General features: G+C 41.4%; 1 protein-coding gene across 2 annotated transcripts in view; it reads left to right on the forward strand.

Moving 5' to 3' along the window:
• Positions 1 to 9824: 9824 nt before the first annotated feature.
• Positions 9825 to 16550, forward strand: part of ESCO1 (establishment of sister chromatid cohesion N-acetyltransferase 1) — a 32631-nt gene continuing 25905 nt past the window's right edge. For both annotated transcript variants that reach the window (XM_050892206.1, XM_050892207.1), the window contains exons 1-5: positions 9825 to 9912; positions 10116 to 10314; positions 10881 to 12252; positions 12909 to 13020; positions 14377 to 14440. In XM_050892206.1, coding sequence (XP_050748163.1) covers positions 10118 to 10314; positions 10881 to 12252; positions 12909 to 13020; positions 14377 to 14440 — 1745 coding nt within the window. In that variant the 5' untranslated portion in view covers positions 9825 to 9912; positions 10116 to 10117. The remainder of the gene's footprint in view (positions 9913 to 10115; positions 10315 to 10880; positions 12253 to 12908; positions 13021 to 14376; positions 14441 to 16550) is intronic.

The raw sequence follows: 16550 nt of genomic DNA on the forward strand, positions 1-16550 counted from the left end.
GTCTTTTGTCTCAAGCAGTACGTGAACAGTCCTCTTGCAAGGCATGTTTCCTAGTAACAGCCAAGAGGGAACAAAAATACTTTTTGTCTTTAGAAAAAGAAATTGGGACATGCTATACGAAAGCTAGTTTTGTAAGGTGGAAGGTTAAATTAAAAAACTAGAAAGTGCTTTAAAGTTTTGACTTTTTGGACAAGCATTGACCCTTGCCCAAATAACAAAGTCTAACTTATTTTCTCTCTAATAAGGAAAATGAGAAAAGTGACTTGTAAAAGCAACATGAAATTTTGTGCATGTTACTACAATACATGAAATCAGCATATTAGTAGGGTGCCTTATTTATTCTTATATTCATTTCCAGTTTTTATGTTCAAACAAAAACAATGAGCAATAAACAGTGTATTGAGCATTATATTTGTAAAATTGTTTGAGTACAGTACTGTTCAAAACTCAGCATCAAGTATTAATAAAAATAAAACCACTTGCATTAAAAGCATACCTTACTGTTTAAATAAAAGTAACATGATTAATGACAGAATTTCTGTCTTTTTGCACTGTCTTATTTCATTTAGGTCCAATCCCATATACAAATCCCCATGAGATTTCTCTTTAAAGCTATGTCTAGCAAATGTCTACAAAGTTAGGGTTTTTTCCCCCAAATGTAGAATGTTTTTCCTTATACCCCATTAGGGAAAATGCATTCTTCAAGGCACAGTGTGCAAAGTGGCAACTATCAGATTTTACTATGGATATCTTCAAGCTTTCCCAGTCAGATTTTCTGAAACATATAATGCAGAGACTTACCTCAGTTCTTGCAGGGGACACACAAGCTAGCAAGAAGTGCCATAAACATTTTTGCGATGTAATATCTTTGTACCTTGTACATAGAGTTTCACCAGTGAGCCAAAATCCAGAATGTGCCCTCTATTCAAAACAGTGTGAATTCATAGGGTCTTTATTTGGCTTTTCATGCAATCTGAGTATCCAGACAGCAACAGGGATATGAAATGTTGGAGGTGGGAGAAAATCATTAGTTACCAATGCACTCATTACTGGAAAGATGGAGTATAATGAAAATGAAATTCCAGGTCACAAAGGATGCAGACACCTCTTAAAGAAAACTTTCTTCCTAGTTCAGAATGACATAGTAGTTGAAGTTGGAGGGGACCTCTAGAGATTGTCTGGTCCAATGCCCCTGCTCAGAACAGGACATATTACATACATGCTCCAGAACATCCACCTCTTCTCAATTTACTCTTGGAGTCAATGCAAGCTACTGTTCTTTTTATCTGTGAGGCCTTCAGTCACCCAAAAGCCATCTGTGACCTTAGCTGTCATAGTACCAGATCATAAAGATGAAGATTTTAAGGTGTCATTTATTATGTCCACTCTTGGCAAATAGACTTAGAAAAACTGAAAATTTCAAATAGAAAAATATGGTTCTATGAATGCAGAGAAATTAACCCATGGTACGTATTTCACACTGAACAGAAAGATTAATGCTCTTTTTAGAAACCAAGACATAAACCAGCACAGTTTACAAGACTTAGCAGAACAAGCTATGGAGGACAGTCTACAACTCTACAGGAGCTGGTGTCAAGAAAATGTCAATAAAACACTGCTGACTCCAGGCAGGTCAGCATGGTCCTGCCAATATGGCACCAAGTAGCACGCTTCAGGCATCAACATGCTGATTGTTGCAGAGCGCAATCACTCCAAGGCCTACACCAACCACTACAGAGATTGGAAAAGGGCTCAATTTTCAAGAATTACTCCTCAGCTGTGGTTTAGGAAGCTTCTCCTTACCTCCTCCCTGCTGCAAGTTGCCATTTCCAACTGAGATCTAGCAGTCAACTGTTTCAGCCCTTCAAGTCAACAGAATGGAGCAGCTTGCTTATCTCAGCAGTTCCCAAATGTTTCAGACAATGGCCCCCTTCCCTTTTTCTGTAATTGTCTGGACCCCTATGTACCACTCACATACATACACATCCACTGTCTGGCCTGGCCCCAAATCTCTGCAAACCAACTGCCAGCCTTCCCTCCAGATGTAGCTACCTACAGTCCTTTCTATCCCTGCTCCTCCTATCCCCCGAAAAAAATCTCACATTCAGCATGCAAGCAAACCGGACAAGTCCCAGCTCAGTTTTTTTTTTTCCTGCCTCCCTGCAAAAAGAAAAACACCAAACAAACAAAAAAAATTCCAATTCCCCCCCCTCCATTTTCAACATGGGCCCCCTCCTTTCTTAGCTAGATCCCCTGTAAAGCTCTTTAACTCCAGGAGTCAGGGCACCCTCCAATCCCTGTTGTCCCACGTGCCATCTACACAGGAATTTCATAGGGGAACTGCCTCTTTCACCTACAACTCCTACAGTTCCCTGGCTCATGCCAATGACTCAGACCTGCCAGGAAGAGGACTTTCAGCCATGCACGTGATGCTCATGAGCAAGCACACCGTGCTCTCCCCAGGCTGCTCCAGCTCAATGCGCCATCGCCCTGCAAAAAAAAAAAAAAAGAAGAGGAAACATTCATTCCCCGAGTCACCCTTGCACACAGGCACCCTTCAGCCTGAGCCACATGCTGTGGTTCTCATCCCAGGATGCCAGCTAGTCAAAAAGAGTCTTGGAATGCTCAAGGCAATGAAGAAGAAAGAGGAAGGTATAAAAAAGCCCAAGAGAATCTCCCTGGGGGCTTGCCACACACCTCCAGCATACATGCTGGTTCCCCTCCCCACAATAGACTAATGGTGCTTCTTAGCAGCCAGCAAAAGAACTCCTGCAGCCAATCTGCTGTAGAATATCCCAGCCATGGATTTTTTTTTTTTAAATTTTCATTCCAACAGAAGAAAAGAAAAAAATCTGCCAAACACCCCAGGAGCCACAACAGCCAGGGGTTCTTCACTGGCAAACATCTCTTCCTCTGAGGGATCCAATTTTCCCATCTCTTTCTACTGGAGATACAAAAATCAGCCTCACCCTTCTTCCTTGATGAGGGCAGAGGGACTTTTTGAATCTGCTGAATGGTTGCAAGTGCGAGCCCTATGCTGTCTCAGCCACTCCTCCAGTTCCTTAAAGGATCTATATATTTAGTGATTAGAAAACCACTAGTTTAAATCAGCTTCACATGTGGCCTTGGCTAACCTGTCTGAGGCATTCTTCTGATGCAGTAGGAGTGCTTGCAGGGTTAATTACAGCTGAGAGGTTTAAGCAGCTATTGCCTCTTGGTTGTCAGTCACCGCTTCCTTGCTCAGGTGACATGTCTGATAAGCAGTAGGGCAGGCTGGGAGTGTGTTAGCACATCAAATGGGGCTGCAAGTTCTGTGTGCTAGCAGGACTGCTGTGATTGAGCTTGGGATCAAGAGCTCAATCCTGTAACTATGTAGCCCACCCCTAAGGCTGCACTTTCACAAGCAGCTGTCAATGTTAACAGCTCCCTCATGCCAAAAGGGGAAGGCTTGCTCTTCCTCCTCCCCTGCCTTCTCTTATCCTCCCTGATTCCAGTCATATGGTCCTCAACCTTTCTTGCCCTGGCAGAATATGATCCAGTTTTTCCACTGGGTTAATTTTTTGCCAGGTCAGTAAGTTAAATTTGCTTGCCTAGAGGGGTCCCTCAGGTGCTAGAGGGAGGGTGGCATGAGGTAAGGAGTTGGAGCACACTGCTGAGAGTGGGGAAAGAAAGTGGAGAAAATAGTGGGAGAGGCTTCCCCTTTTTGGTGACAGTCAGCTCTTACACAGGGTCACTGCATCTCCCGAAGCTGTAGCCCAACAGGACACTCTCTGATGATCCATGTATCAGCTGAGTTATTGCTCCTGTGAAAAAAAGCATAACCTAAAAGCAAGTAATTTTTCACTTAGCTGCAGCCCAGAGGCACTCCAGCAGTATTACAGTAGTGGTAAACAAGGCTAAATTAACATAAAACCCTTTTGGGGTTAAATCTGTCCTATCCACAAACTCCACTTATGTGAATGCAGTTCCTCCTCCCTCCCCAGGTCCCCTAGTTCTACAGCAAATCCGTGCCCAAGCACTCCTGTTCATATTCACCACAACTTCCAAGGAGAGTAAATTTCTGTAAAGTTTGTGTTCTCTCAGCAAAGTGACATTTGCTAGCAAGTTCACACTGACATCAGTGCTTCAAAATGCTGCCACCCTCTGTGGAAAACTGGAAATTTACTCATATTCTTCGATCCCATGAATTGAGTTTTTCCAAGTTTGGAATTTAATGCTTTATAAGAATGCCTGCTTCGTTACTACTTGCCTGCTGTACAGCAAATTACTATTCCACAGAAGGATGTGAGAAAATCTAGCTTTACTTGCTTCATGTTCCTAAGAAAGAGGGATGGGAAAACATCACGTTAAATTTACAAAGTTAGCGATAACATAAAGAAATGCTTTTATCATCCTCCAGGAAATTTACAGGCAGTCCAGTGATTAAAGTATCCTTCATCTGGAAAGTATTCTGCAGGTTACTGTAGGAGAGCAGGAGACCACATGTTGCTGCATTCATTGTAAAGTCACAGCAGATTACCATGCATTAAAGAGGAGCTGTTACAGGGAGTTATAAATAACATTTCCTCCTATCAGCTTTTTCAAAAACTGCAGCTGCTGAAAATTTCCATTTGTCTAGGACAAACTGTGCTTCAATTTAGTGTGCCCAGAAAGAGGACTTATCAAGGAAGGCAGTTAATAAAGAGACAAAAAAAATTTACAAGCAGAACAAAATATCTCCAGGTAATTTGATCTAGATATAAAAATGTTTATGCTATTCAGCAACTTGACTGCAATTTCCAATAATTAATCCCATTAACGTAATAGCTATAGAAATCAATAAAATGTTTGGAAGATTATAAAAAGGGCCTAAAAAGTTTATTACAAAAATCAAAATAACTGCTTTTTAAATACTTCAAACATTAACAAAAGAATATTTGCAGAATGTCTACGCTGTGTAGCTTCCAAGCACTAAAATACTTGTGTGGTCTCTGTCTGTTAGATCAGCAAACTGCAACCAGAAATCTGTACAGGAAATCAGAAATCTCTGGGAGAAACCCTGTCACATGCTGCCATTCAAAAACTTTTCTGCTAACATCTTTCACAGTCATTTATTGGTTGGCTAATGCCAACGTTCATCACGCTGTTCTCCAGTCATTCCGATACAGTGATGTATACACATCACTATGTAAATTTACAGTCAAATAAACTGAGATTGTGTCTGTATTAGCAAGTAGAACATACCGCTAGCAGTGGACATGTACAGCAAAGCTACTTAATGTTGAGATCCTGACACACATACTATATGCATTTCAGGTAGGATGTACTTCAGGTTAGCTCTAGCCTAGTAAGATGGATGGAGTGCACTAGGTATGCATGAGGTACCTCTACATTAGTATTCTAGTTAGGATCAGCAGCGCACTTTTGAAGGAAACCTTCTGATTGCTCTCGTCATGCAGGTCTTGGAGTGTGCATAATGGATTCCTTTTGAAGGAAACCAAACCGACAGATACATCCCCAGAATGTACCCAAGGCGTTCCAATCCTAGCAGTCGCTGCATCCACAGGACTAGACTAAAGCTGGTCTGGACTGGCATGTCAGTGGTGCGGATGTCAGACCCTCAGCTCCCCTTCTTTCACTCAGAACTTCTCTTACTTGTCAACGTAGACATAGGCTCAGACACGGAAACATCCCGAGGCAATGAAGCCACAACGTAAGGTTAGATGAGGTACAAATCCATTACCCAGTGTAGTAAGGACTGAAATATCCCAGACAATGGAAAAAAAATCACAAATACATGGTTATGCTATAGAATGAGTTGTGAAACACAGTGCAGAACACAACTTTTAAAACAGCTAGCTGGCATCTGCAGGGTTACTACCAAACTTGGGAAAGCAAACCTCACTGGACTCAGAAAGGCAGTTCACTGAGTGAACTCATTGCTCTTGAGAGAGAAGTGGACACTGTACGGGACCAGGACACATCCAACAAGCCTCTTTGGTCTCTGAGACACACAAAAGCGTCCCTCCTGCTTTTACGCTCAAGCAACATACACCAGCACAATGCTGCACCTGCATTAAGGAGACTGCTGTCTGTGCACCTAAAGCAAAGCCGATCAGCAGGAAATCCCCAGTAACCCCAAAATGTATCTCTATATCCTTAGAGAAGTTTCCAAAGGCGTTGTCAGAGTGGAGGTCACTTCCCGTACAGCACCAAACCTATCTTTAGAGGGATTTCCAAAGATGTTTGTGAGAAGCAGCCCATACACACTTAGGAAACGCTGCTGCGAGCACATACTGCTGTGACGCCACCATTACCTGGAAGCGTACGACTTGGGGAGATTTTTCACTTTGCATTTGGCTATGACTGCCAGTCATGAGGTGTCACTGACACACTGCGGGCCACCACGTAACTCACTTTGTCACCACGGGCCTGTCAGCACGCGGTGCTGCTGTCCCCCTCGTTTTTGGCAGGCGAGGAGCCTAGCGGCAGAGAACGGGGCTAAAAACCAAGACGGGCCCGAGCCGGCCCGAGCTGGCCAAGCCGCCGGGATAACGCCACCAGGTCGGACGGGACGAGGGCAGCACCGGGCACCGGCTGAGGCGGTGGGGGCAAACCTCCCGCCGCACAGCCCGTCCCTGAGGGCAGGCGGCTGGCCGGTGCGGCGGGCCCGATCCCCCGCGGCCGGCAGGGGCCGCCCCGCCCGGCGCACTTGCAGCGCTCCCCTCGCACAGGCCCTTCCGTCTGCGGCACCCGCTGCGCATGCGCAAACGACATCCACCCCGTTCCGCCCGCCGGAAGTGTCCCGTCTCGGGGGGGGGGGGGGGGGGGGGGAGAGGCTCGAACGGCGGCCGGGCGGGGCGGGCCTGCCCCGGTGCCCGGATGTGAGCAGGTTTGAGGCTCGGCCTCGCCGCCGCCGCTTCGCAGGGGGAGAGGAAGGGGGCGCGAGGCGCGCCGACCTCGACGCCGCCGCCTGCCTGCGCGCCTCCGCTCACCCACCCGCGCCCCGGCCCCGCGCGCGTGCGCGCTCCCCCCACCCACCCGGCGTCGCGCGCGCCTCCGCCCCGCCCCCTCCTCCCCCCTCCCTTCCTCCCCCCTCCCTCACCCCTCCCCCCCACCCCCGCAGCTGGCGAGCCGGGCGAGGAGGGCGGCTCGCGCTGCCGGCACGTCGCTGACACTCGCGCGAGGTAAGCGGCCGCCTCGCGCCGGGGGGTGGGGTGGGGGGGGATGAGGAAGTTTACCCCCCGCTGCCCCGTGTGCCAGCGGCTGCCGTCAGCCTTTCGCCTCCCCCCGCTCCGTGACCGGTAGCCCGTCCTCACGCGGAGAGGTGCCGTCTGCCCCCACCTCGGGGCCGAAAGGCCGGCGTCTCCTCCTCGGGCCTGCCTCGCCGGCCGCGGCCCGGGCTCGGGCCTGCCTGCGGCCGCTGCTGCCTCCGCGATCGCGGTGGGAGTGAGCGGGCGATACCCTCTCGCCGGCTGCTCGCGAGTGGGAGCTGGGGAGGGCGCCCTGCGGTGTTCGGCTGCTTCTCCGCAGCCCCCGCCTTGCCCCTCGGTGGCGCTTGCCTTGGCCTGAGGAACTCTTGGCCGGGTTTAGGGGCTCCCTGCCAGGCCCTGCTCCAGAAGGGTTGTCACGGCGGGGCGCTGAGGCGGATGACACTGGGCCACGCTTGGCGGCCTCCCCTTTTCTTCTTTCCTCTTGAGTTCCGTCGTGGGGTCTCAGCCGGGAGTTAAGGTGCGGGGGCTGCGAGATTCTGTCCTGCCGGTCAGTGGGGGAGACTCATGTGTGAGACCCCAGCGCCCTGTCAAGCAGGTGGGCCCCCAGTCTCAGCAGAGACCAAGGGCTCGCCCCTGCTTTAAGGACTTGAAGGCGTGAGAGTTGTGTGCTTCTGTTTTTCCTCTACTTGCACCAAAACCTTTGACTGCTGTGTAGTTTGTTCTTGTACTTCTGTGTCTTCCCTACTTTCCATAATCTGGCTTTTACTAGAGGGGACTTCTTCAGGGCAGAAACTGCCCGTTCTTGAATGTCTGGAAAAGTCCTTGCTCTGCTGTGCAAAGTATTAGTAGGAAAGAAATGACTATTAAAGAGCTAGTTCTCTTTGTGGGAGGGGAGTGTATTTGTCAGTGGCCTGAGAATCAATACCGGTGAGGGAAGGATGATATTTTCTGTTTTGTACTTGAAAGTCTTTCCTGAGTATGCCATGTCATGTGGCTGACAGTGACAGTGATGTCTGTATATGTCTGGGAAAAAACCAAGGTCTAGGTGTGTACAGTATGTGTCATGGTGTTCTCAAATTCTGAGAGTCAACATTGTGCTCTAAACCAAGAGAACATAAGACCGAAGACTTGTTCAGCAACTAGAGCTGTTATTTTCAGAGTGAGTGGCTATACTGCGGCTCTGACGGATAATCTGACTAGTGGAAACCCGTAGGCTTGCTAAGTGTCATGGAGCTCATGAGCTATTAGAAGTAAGGCATACAAATTCTGTTACCAGCTCCTTAGGGAGAGACGTGGAAATAACACCATGAAAAGTGCTATTAGAGATTTCTTCCCTGGATAGAATTAAAAAACATATCTCAAATATGAGTCGCTAGTCATGCAGCTTCTTTAAAGGAGAAGGTCAGAAGACAGCACTGGTGTCTGGAATTTGAGTATTATCAGTCTTGCATGGTTAGAAGTGTCTTCATAAGAGAGTGGATAAATGAAAATGAGGTTAAGCACAATTTTAAGTCTGAAAGAAAAGAAAAAGTACAGCTCTTTTTCCTTTTGGATAATGAATGATTATTAAAAGGAGCTTAATGTAAATATCTTTCAAATTATTGGAGAAAGACATGCATTTGTCAATACTGGAAGGCTTACTGTAGTTATAATGAAATGAAAGTATCTGGTCTGTGAAAGTTCCTGTTTGACCTTAAAAATCTGTCAAACTAACATCAGATTAGTTAAGGTTTGAAAAGTAATATAATTTTGTTACAGAAATATTTCTTTGTCAGTCTGTCAATGGCAAAAATTAATAGACAATTCTTGACCTAAAAATGTGATATGGAAGTTCTGAGCACTGAGTCTTCCAGTAAACTTAATTTTAAAAAGATATTAGTGAAACTGCTGAACAATTACTATTTATGCCATAATACAAAACCAGTGTCTTTGAATAAGAGAACGTAAAAGTTTCAGAAGCCACAAATAGACATGAAAGGTATGATCAACCAAATCTGTGAAGACTTTTTACTGAGGATCTCTGCTAGTTTTCAGACTCTTGTGCAGATTAACTTCTGCATCATTAACAACATTTCAGTTCTCATGAAGACATCATCTTTAACTGCCCAAGACAAATGTCTCAAATAATGCTACTTTCTAGGCTTTCTGTCTCTGATTTGTAGCTTTAGTCATATTAGAAGGAACAGTTATAGGCAGTTGCTGATGCCTATGAAGTTCTGTAGTAGCAGCCACAAAACTTAGTAGAGTCTAATGGATTTATCCACTGTTGCTGTGAGGCACAGGACTGACAGCAGGCCCACTTCTTTGTGGGCTATGAAAGAGAGCAGCATACTATTTTCTGGAAAAATGCAAAAGGCTGAGAAACTTCCTTTCAAATGATACTATTATCTGCCACCTTTCGAAAGGTAAAAAGGTAATGCTTAAGACAGCAAAATGCCAAAAACTGTTGGATATGGAAATAAAATTTGTAGATTTTCTTTTTTTAATTGATTATCAAAGAAACTTTAAAGCTAAGCATTGTTTGAAGGGATGAAGAGGGTGGGAAAGCCAAATTCGGAGTCTGAGAAGGAAGTTAATAAAGTGCTTACTGCATGAACATTTTATATTCTTCATAGGTGGCATGAAACGTCCTGTTCGTAAGCATATACGTAAGGAATGCTCTTGGCACACCTTGATAAGTTACTTTGGCCTAAACATCGATTGCCTCTTGTAAAAACCTGTAAGTAAAATAAATGTAATTTGATTTGAGATTGCTTTGATGATTTGTTTTCTGGTCACAGTTAGCATGATCTGCTTCTAAAGGAAAAGTGAATATCAGTTAGCTTATTTTGTAAAACAGGCAAATCTTTGGTTGTGTTAACTGACACTGTAACAACAGTTGACAAAGACTTTAAAAGCTGAATCAATTATTGTGTTTTACAGAAATGGCAGCTCAGAAAAGGAAGTCTATGTTAGTAGAGCCTTCTGCTAAACGTCCAAAGCTGGACAAGAACAGCAAACCGTCATCGACGAAGAAGGAAAAAGAGGTGTCAGATACAAAACATGTCTCAAATAAATCAAAGCCTAATCAGTGTGCAGTGCAGGAGAAAACTGTACTCAAAACTTCTGTCAAATCAAACAGGTCAGTGACAAAAAAATAAATAGTTGTTCTAGTTTATCTTTGTAGACTAAATTAATCTAAGCAGAATGAATTTGAGTTAAAGATACAGGTAAATAGTTAAATAGTACTACTGGGAAGATCAGCCTTAAATCATTAAGTATGATACCTGCTACATGATCTTTCTGTGGAACCATGTTAGTGTCTTGAAATCCAGAAAGACTTCCTCCAAAAAAGTTTCTGAAGTGATAATAAATCTAACACTATATAAGCTAATACTTCATTTGAAAGCCACAAGTGTCAAGAATTAAAAACTGCTAGAGATGTTAAAAAGCGTTCATCTAGTGTTCATAGTTCAGTCTTGCCATGCATAAAAAGCATTAAATACTACACTTAAGAGTAACCAGGTGGAAGTGAAGTCTTTTTAGAACGATTCTAAAGAAAATTCTTCTAAAACTATTGAGGGTGTAAGATCTAGTCTTTTAAAAAAGAAAAGAAAAAAAAGAGGCGGAGGTTAGTAGGAATGAGAAGAATCTTATGACAAATTCTACTTTCTGGATGCTGAAAAAATAATTACTTGAATCTTTCAGTGGCAACACCAATGAACCTGAACTAGGAATGCGCATGACTACAAGATCATCAGGATTCAACTCGAATAATAAAACAATACCTGACAAAAAGGTCCAACAGCAGCCTAAATCTACAAAAAATAAGGAGGTATGCCAGAAAAAATCTGTGCAAGAAATTCCTAAGTCAAAATGCATAATTGCGCCAAATGAGCCAGTAATGAGGAGGTCACAGAGACTGCAGCAGTTAACACACGTACATGTACCAGCAAGATCCCTGCGCAACAGAGAAGTTAAAGAAGAAAAAGCTTTGGAAGTTAAACAAAGTAGCCAGGCAAAAAAACATGCTCACAGTGTTGCAGCGAAAGTACTTAAATCTGCTGGCGAGAAAACGGAACAGAAAAACACAAAAATAAAGCCAAACAACACAAATGAGGATAAAGAAATACATGTAGAAGTGACCAGCTCTCTGAAAGAGAAAAAATGTAGAGCAGACAATAAAAATGATAATTCCAGCAGCTTTCAACACAACCTTCATGGGTCATCATTATGTCCTGATGAGAGTCTTGAGGAAGTTAAGAAAGACCAAACGAGCCCTGTATCTGCTATTCCTAGCAACACAAAGAAAGTGGAAACAGATTCTCTTAAGCCAAATTCTAAGACAGTAACTAAGGAAAAGCAGCAAATGTATCAGAATGCAAAAAACAGTACAAAACCAAAAAAGATTTCACAGCCATCTGCAAGTGAAACAAATGTGGCTGATCAACCAGAGAGTGATGCGAAATCCAAAAGGGTAAGCATCCTTGAACTTTGTGAAGAAATCGCAGGTGAGATTGAATCAGATACAGTAGAGGTGAAAAAAGATTCCCCTAATGCTGAGTATAGAAAAACAGAAGAAAAGCACGCCGAAATACCGCTTCAACAAAGCGAAATGCTTACTCAGAAAGAACCTAGTCAAAGTACTCAATGCAAACGTTTTTTCCCTAGCAAAAAAGGAATGCCTGTCAAGTGCACTCTGAATGGTAGAAATAACTCCTCAAACAAAAACTCTAAATGGACCAAAATTAAATTACTGAAAGCTAGTAACATGAAGCAAAGTAACTTAAATTCTGCAAATGCCCCCAAGCTTTCTTTGTTAAAAGATTACCCTGAAGTTTCAGAGGCAAGTCAAATAGCTACAGAAGCAGAGCCTTCGAAGGCACAAGGCAAGCTGTCAATAACGGGACTCTCTGAGAATGAAAGTGCAACTTGTGTGCAGGAAAAATCAGATCCTTCATCTGAAAGAGCTGGAGCTAAAGAAGTGACATTAGAAATAAAACAGCCCACAAAGAGAGGGGCAGAAAATGGTTTGTTGCGTAATTTGACAAAACATTTATGTGAGCCAAGACCAGACGAGGTAAGTCATTTTAATTGTGACGTATGGTGGGAGGGTGTTCTAAATCTGTTCTGTTTTCTGAGAATGCCATGATCAGAAAGTTTGTTTTAACAATGACTTTATTTTACAGTAACTTAAAATTTTCAAATGTATTAAAGATCCTTTACTGGTGCGTTGTCATAGAGGGGGTGATAGTAAGCTGGAAAATAAATCTGTTCCACCCTGCTAAGTTCTGTAGTTAACTAAATGTTGATCGATAAAATTTCCTGCTGGAGCTGGAGGTTGTACGGATTCATATGGACACTTTTTGATGACTTAAGCTTGCATAGCTGTTCTGTTCTGAAAAGGTGTATTAAAAGAAATGAGAGGGGAAAAAAGTGTTCTCTATCTGAATGAGCTTCTATTAAAATTTAAGATTTTAAGGAAAAAGTGTTTTATAGGAAGTATTTTACAAGCTTATATATAAAATGAAAAATATTTTTTTCAAAATTAATACCACAAACTTCAATATGGACTAGCTAATCAGTTGCATTTTGTTTGCTTAAAATAACGTAGGAATCAGAAAACTGGCATTGTATTCAAGATTTTAATACTTAAGTTAACTCAGTGATTTTGTTAATAGGTTAGAGGCATTAAATAGTTCGGGTTTTTTATTTAATGTTTTCTGTTTTGTTTAGAACTTTCGATTACATTTGGAATCAAGTCCAGAAAGTTCTCCAGTAAAGTTTGTTACAGCTCCTAAACCACCAAAACAATTAAAAAAAGAACCCGGAGAAAGTGAACCTCAAGGTAACTGTTTACTACTAATTTTTCTTCTTCTTCTGACCAGTTATTTGGGAAGCATAAGTCTTCCTTTCAGAGGAATGTTTCACAGAATAAGCTGTAGTTGGTGCAGAACTAAACTTCTGGGATTGGAGCTGTTTGCCAGGGTTTTCATATTTCGTTGTGTGTCACACCCATGGCCACTTTAGTAGCAGCGAATGTCCTTTTATCTCTGGGCTGTGTAGTGGGAAAGCGAGGTGTCTGTTTTTCTACCCAGCTCTGCTTTTAGAGTGTCTTTGTGCTTTATGCATGAATATTTTAATGCTTAAATATGCTCCATTTGAGCAAAAGTGAAGTGACAGCTTTCCAAACAAACAAACAAACAAACAAACAGAAAAAACTCCAACCAAATAATTTCCTTTTCCGTGTAATAAAGTAGTAAAACTTCCATATTTCAGGTGGGTTCTTCTCTTGGATTGGTTTCTGCTAAGGATTCTTTGTTGGTTGCCACTTCCTTTGAATAAGTATCTGCATTTCTTTCTCCTAAATTGTTCTACTTGATCTTGACCAAATTATTAATTGAGTAATCACTCTCCTGTTTTTATTACGTAGTCTTCATTTCAGCCTGTGAATGTAGTTTGTCAAACCTTATGATGAGTGTGATGTGAATATTTTGACTCAAGTACATTTAACTAAGAAGTATTATTGATGGATCACTCACATATCTCTTCATTAACTTCCCTCTTGATGTTTCATCCTTTTGCTTTTGGGTTTTTGGTTTGGGGTTTTTGTTTTGGTTTGAGTTTGGGGTTTTTTGTTTTGTTTTTTTTTTTTTTAATCTGAATCTGATTTTGAGTGCACTGTTTAACTATTTAGCTTTATGGACTAGGTTTTTTTTTTCCTGCTGTTGTAGGGTATTTTTGAAGGCCAAGTATTCTAATTGTACTGTTAGAGAATGTAAAAAATGTTTTTTCTTTCTTTTGCTATTCTTGATTGTTTCTTTTCCTTAAGTGTGACAGAACACACCTCAGATGGGGGCATACTACACATTTATGATTATAATACTATACATAGAGCTATTTATATGGGTGTTGGTATAAACAGATTTAAACTCCTATGTAGTTTCACTACTGGCCTTGTTTAGCTGCTGCCAAACTGCTCTGCAGAACTGCTGTGGAAATATTGAAGAAAATGGCATATTTTTTTAAAGTATATGTGGAGGAACATCTGAATACTGCCTGAACGTTGCATCTTTTTTTATTGGCCGTGAACAAATTGCAACATTGTCTTCAATATGTTTTTGCAAATCACTATTTGTGTAGCTCAAATTTCCTTTGCAACTAAAACCTTTATAATGAAGTTATAATCTTTGATTAATTGTAGGTTTGGCTCCCAATCAGTTGACACATACTTCATTTACAAATCAAACTTCTGAAACTGAGAACAGGTATAGTATTTCATACATTATGAAATTACAGTAACCTTCCATAGAGTTATGAGAGGTCTTATTATAAGACTTAGCTGTTCTGTTGTCTCCCAGCCTCAACTTTCAGTTTCAGATAAGTGACTTGTCCTTTATAAAAACAGACTTCTATGTTACAGAGTTGTTAAGGGATGTTTTTATTTTGTTAAGAAAATTATTAAACAAGGTATTTGTAACTGCACATTTATTTTAAAAAGTAGAATTTAACAGAGTTGGGAAAACATTTCTAGTGGTCTCTTCCTCAAATCAGATGATAACGGGAGGGTATGGGAAGGGTTTACCATATGATTTTCACTTACTGAATTATTTCACTCTGGAAGAGTTTTCTAATCCTTAAATTATGGGAGTCTTGTATATATGAAATCTTTTTAGGTGGGGAAGAGGGGATTTAATTTGGGATTGTTTTGTGATTGCTGTGAAATGAAGGTGTCAGCTGCCATATAAAAAATTATTCTTGTTCTTACTACTAACTAAATTCTTCTTACTACTAACAGTTCAGATTTACGTTTTATCCTTGATGATGTTGACTGTTGTGATTTTGAACAATTCTGATTGTCTCTGGTTTTAGCCAATTATAAGCTAAAGACAATAATTTCTTTGTACCTGATACCTTGAACAGCAACATAGTTGGCACAGTGGTTAGTATATTGATACTGTTTTCTATATTCATAATGGAGACAAGAAGAAATGATGCAGTTAATTTTCAGTATATCTGTCTGAGGCCAGATTAACAATTCTGACTAACCAGCCGTTTTGTACATGTTGAAAAACTCTACTACTATGGATTTTCACAGAAGATAGGTGGTAAGGTAGATGTAAAACTAGTTAAATGAATATTTTTAGGTTTTTTTTCAATAGATATTACAATAACTTTGATTTTTCATATTTTTGTTCTCGACTGCCAAACAACTTTATGGTATCTATTCAAATTTATGAACTTTATTAGCTGAACAAGCCCGTATTGCTTTACTGTTGTTTGGATATATACTTTTCTTGAGAGCTTTCTTACTGTGCTTTCCGTATGCTAGCCAAGATTTATGCCATCATTCTTTCTGTGGTACTCTTGCCATAATAGAGTGTAATATGTATATCTACAGTGTAGCTCTCTTTAGGGCTTTGTAAGAAAAGGTTGCAGTGTGAAAAGGCAAACCTTGAAGTAGCTACTTAATGCAAATTTTGGGGCACATGACAGGAATAAAAAAAATTAGCTCTGATTTAGCACAAAAAATGCTGTTTTAAAAATGTCTGGCAAGAATTTTTATTTTTTAAAAAGCTCACTGAATTAACCTGCTACAGGTACTACAGCAGCTGCTACAATTAAGTGTTTGGCCCTATGTCCTTAGTTTGCTCAGAAACAGAAAATATGTAAATACCTAGTTGAAGTACAAGTATTTTTGTGTGTGTTTGCTTTGGTGATCTCCACAAGTGTTATCCAAACTTGGAATTAATGTTATTTTTCCCCTGAATATAGTAGCAAGTTCATAGAATAACTTTGTTGTTGATGTATTATAGTACTTTCTAGTGCTTCTTTCAGTCGTGACAAGGGAAAGCTTAAACCGAATGAGAGAGATTCCAGTGATATCCATCCATTTATTCCTCAAGTCCTCTTCTCCCTCCCTTCACTGCCAGCCATTAGAAGAGAATAAGTTTAAACTGAAGTTGAGAGATTTATGACGTCTGTTTTACATTGCCCACTTATATTTGTGGGAATATTTGTATGGTCTGCTTTAGCAGCCTGATGTATGATACCGAAAACTAGAAACCTAAACCTTACATAGGAAATATGTAGCATTAGGCACCATCAGTCATGCTTTGTAAATGCCTTGGTTAAATGCTTGTGTTAATGGTTGTGACTAACCTACCCGACTTGATTATAAATTTAGTATTTTAATTTATTTTCATTTAAAAAAAAAAATCTTGTAATTAGGCTAGTCACAGACTGTATTTTTTGGTTAATCCTTTTATTTCCTTAGTTTTCCATTTGAATTACAAATTAAAATATATAGGACTGTGTTTTGGGTAATCAACTTGGATTTGCATCTTGTTAAAGTTTAGTTATACTAATCACAACGGC

This window comes from Gymnogyps californianus, chromosome 2 (genome assembly GCF_018139145.2).
Source record: "Gymnogyps californianus isolate 813 chromosome 2, ASM1813914v2, whole genome shotgun sequence".
NCBI lineage: Eukaryota > Metazoa > Chordata > Aves > Accipitriformes > Cathartidae > Gymnogyps > Gymnogyps californianus.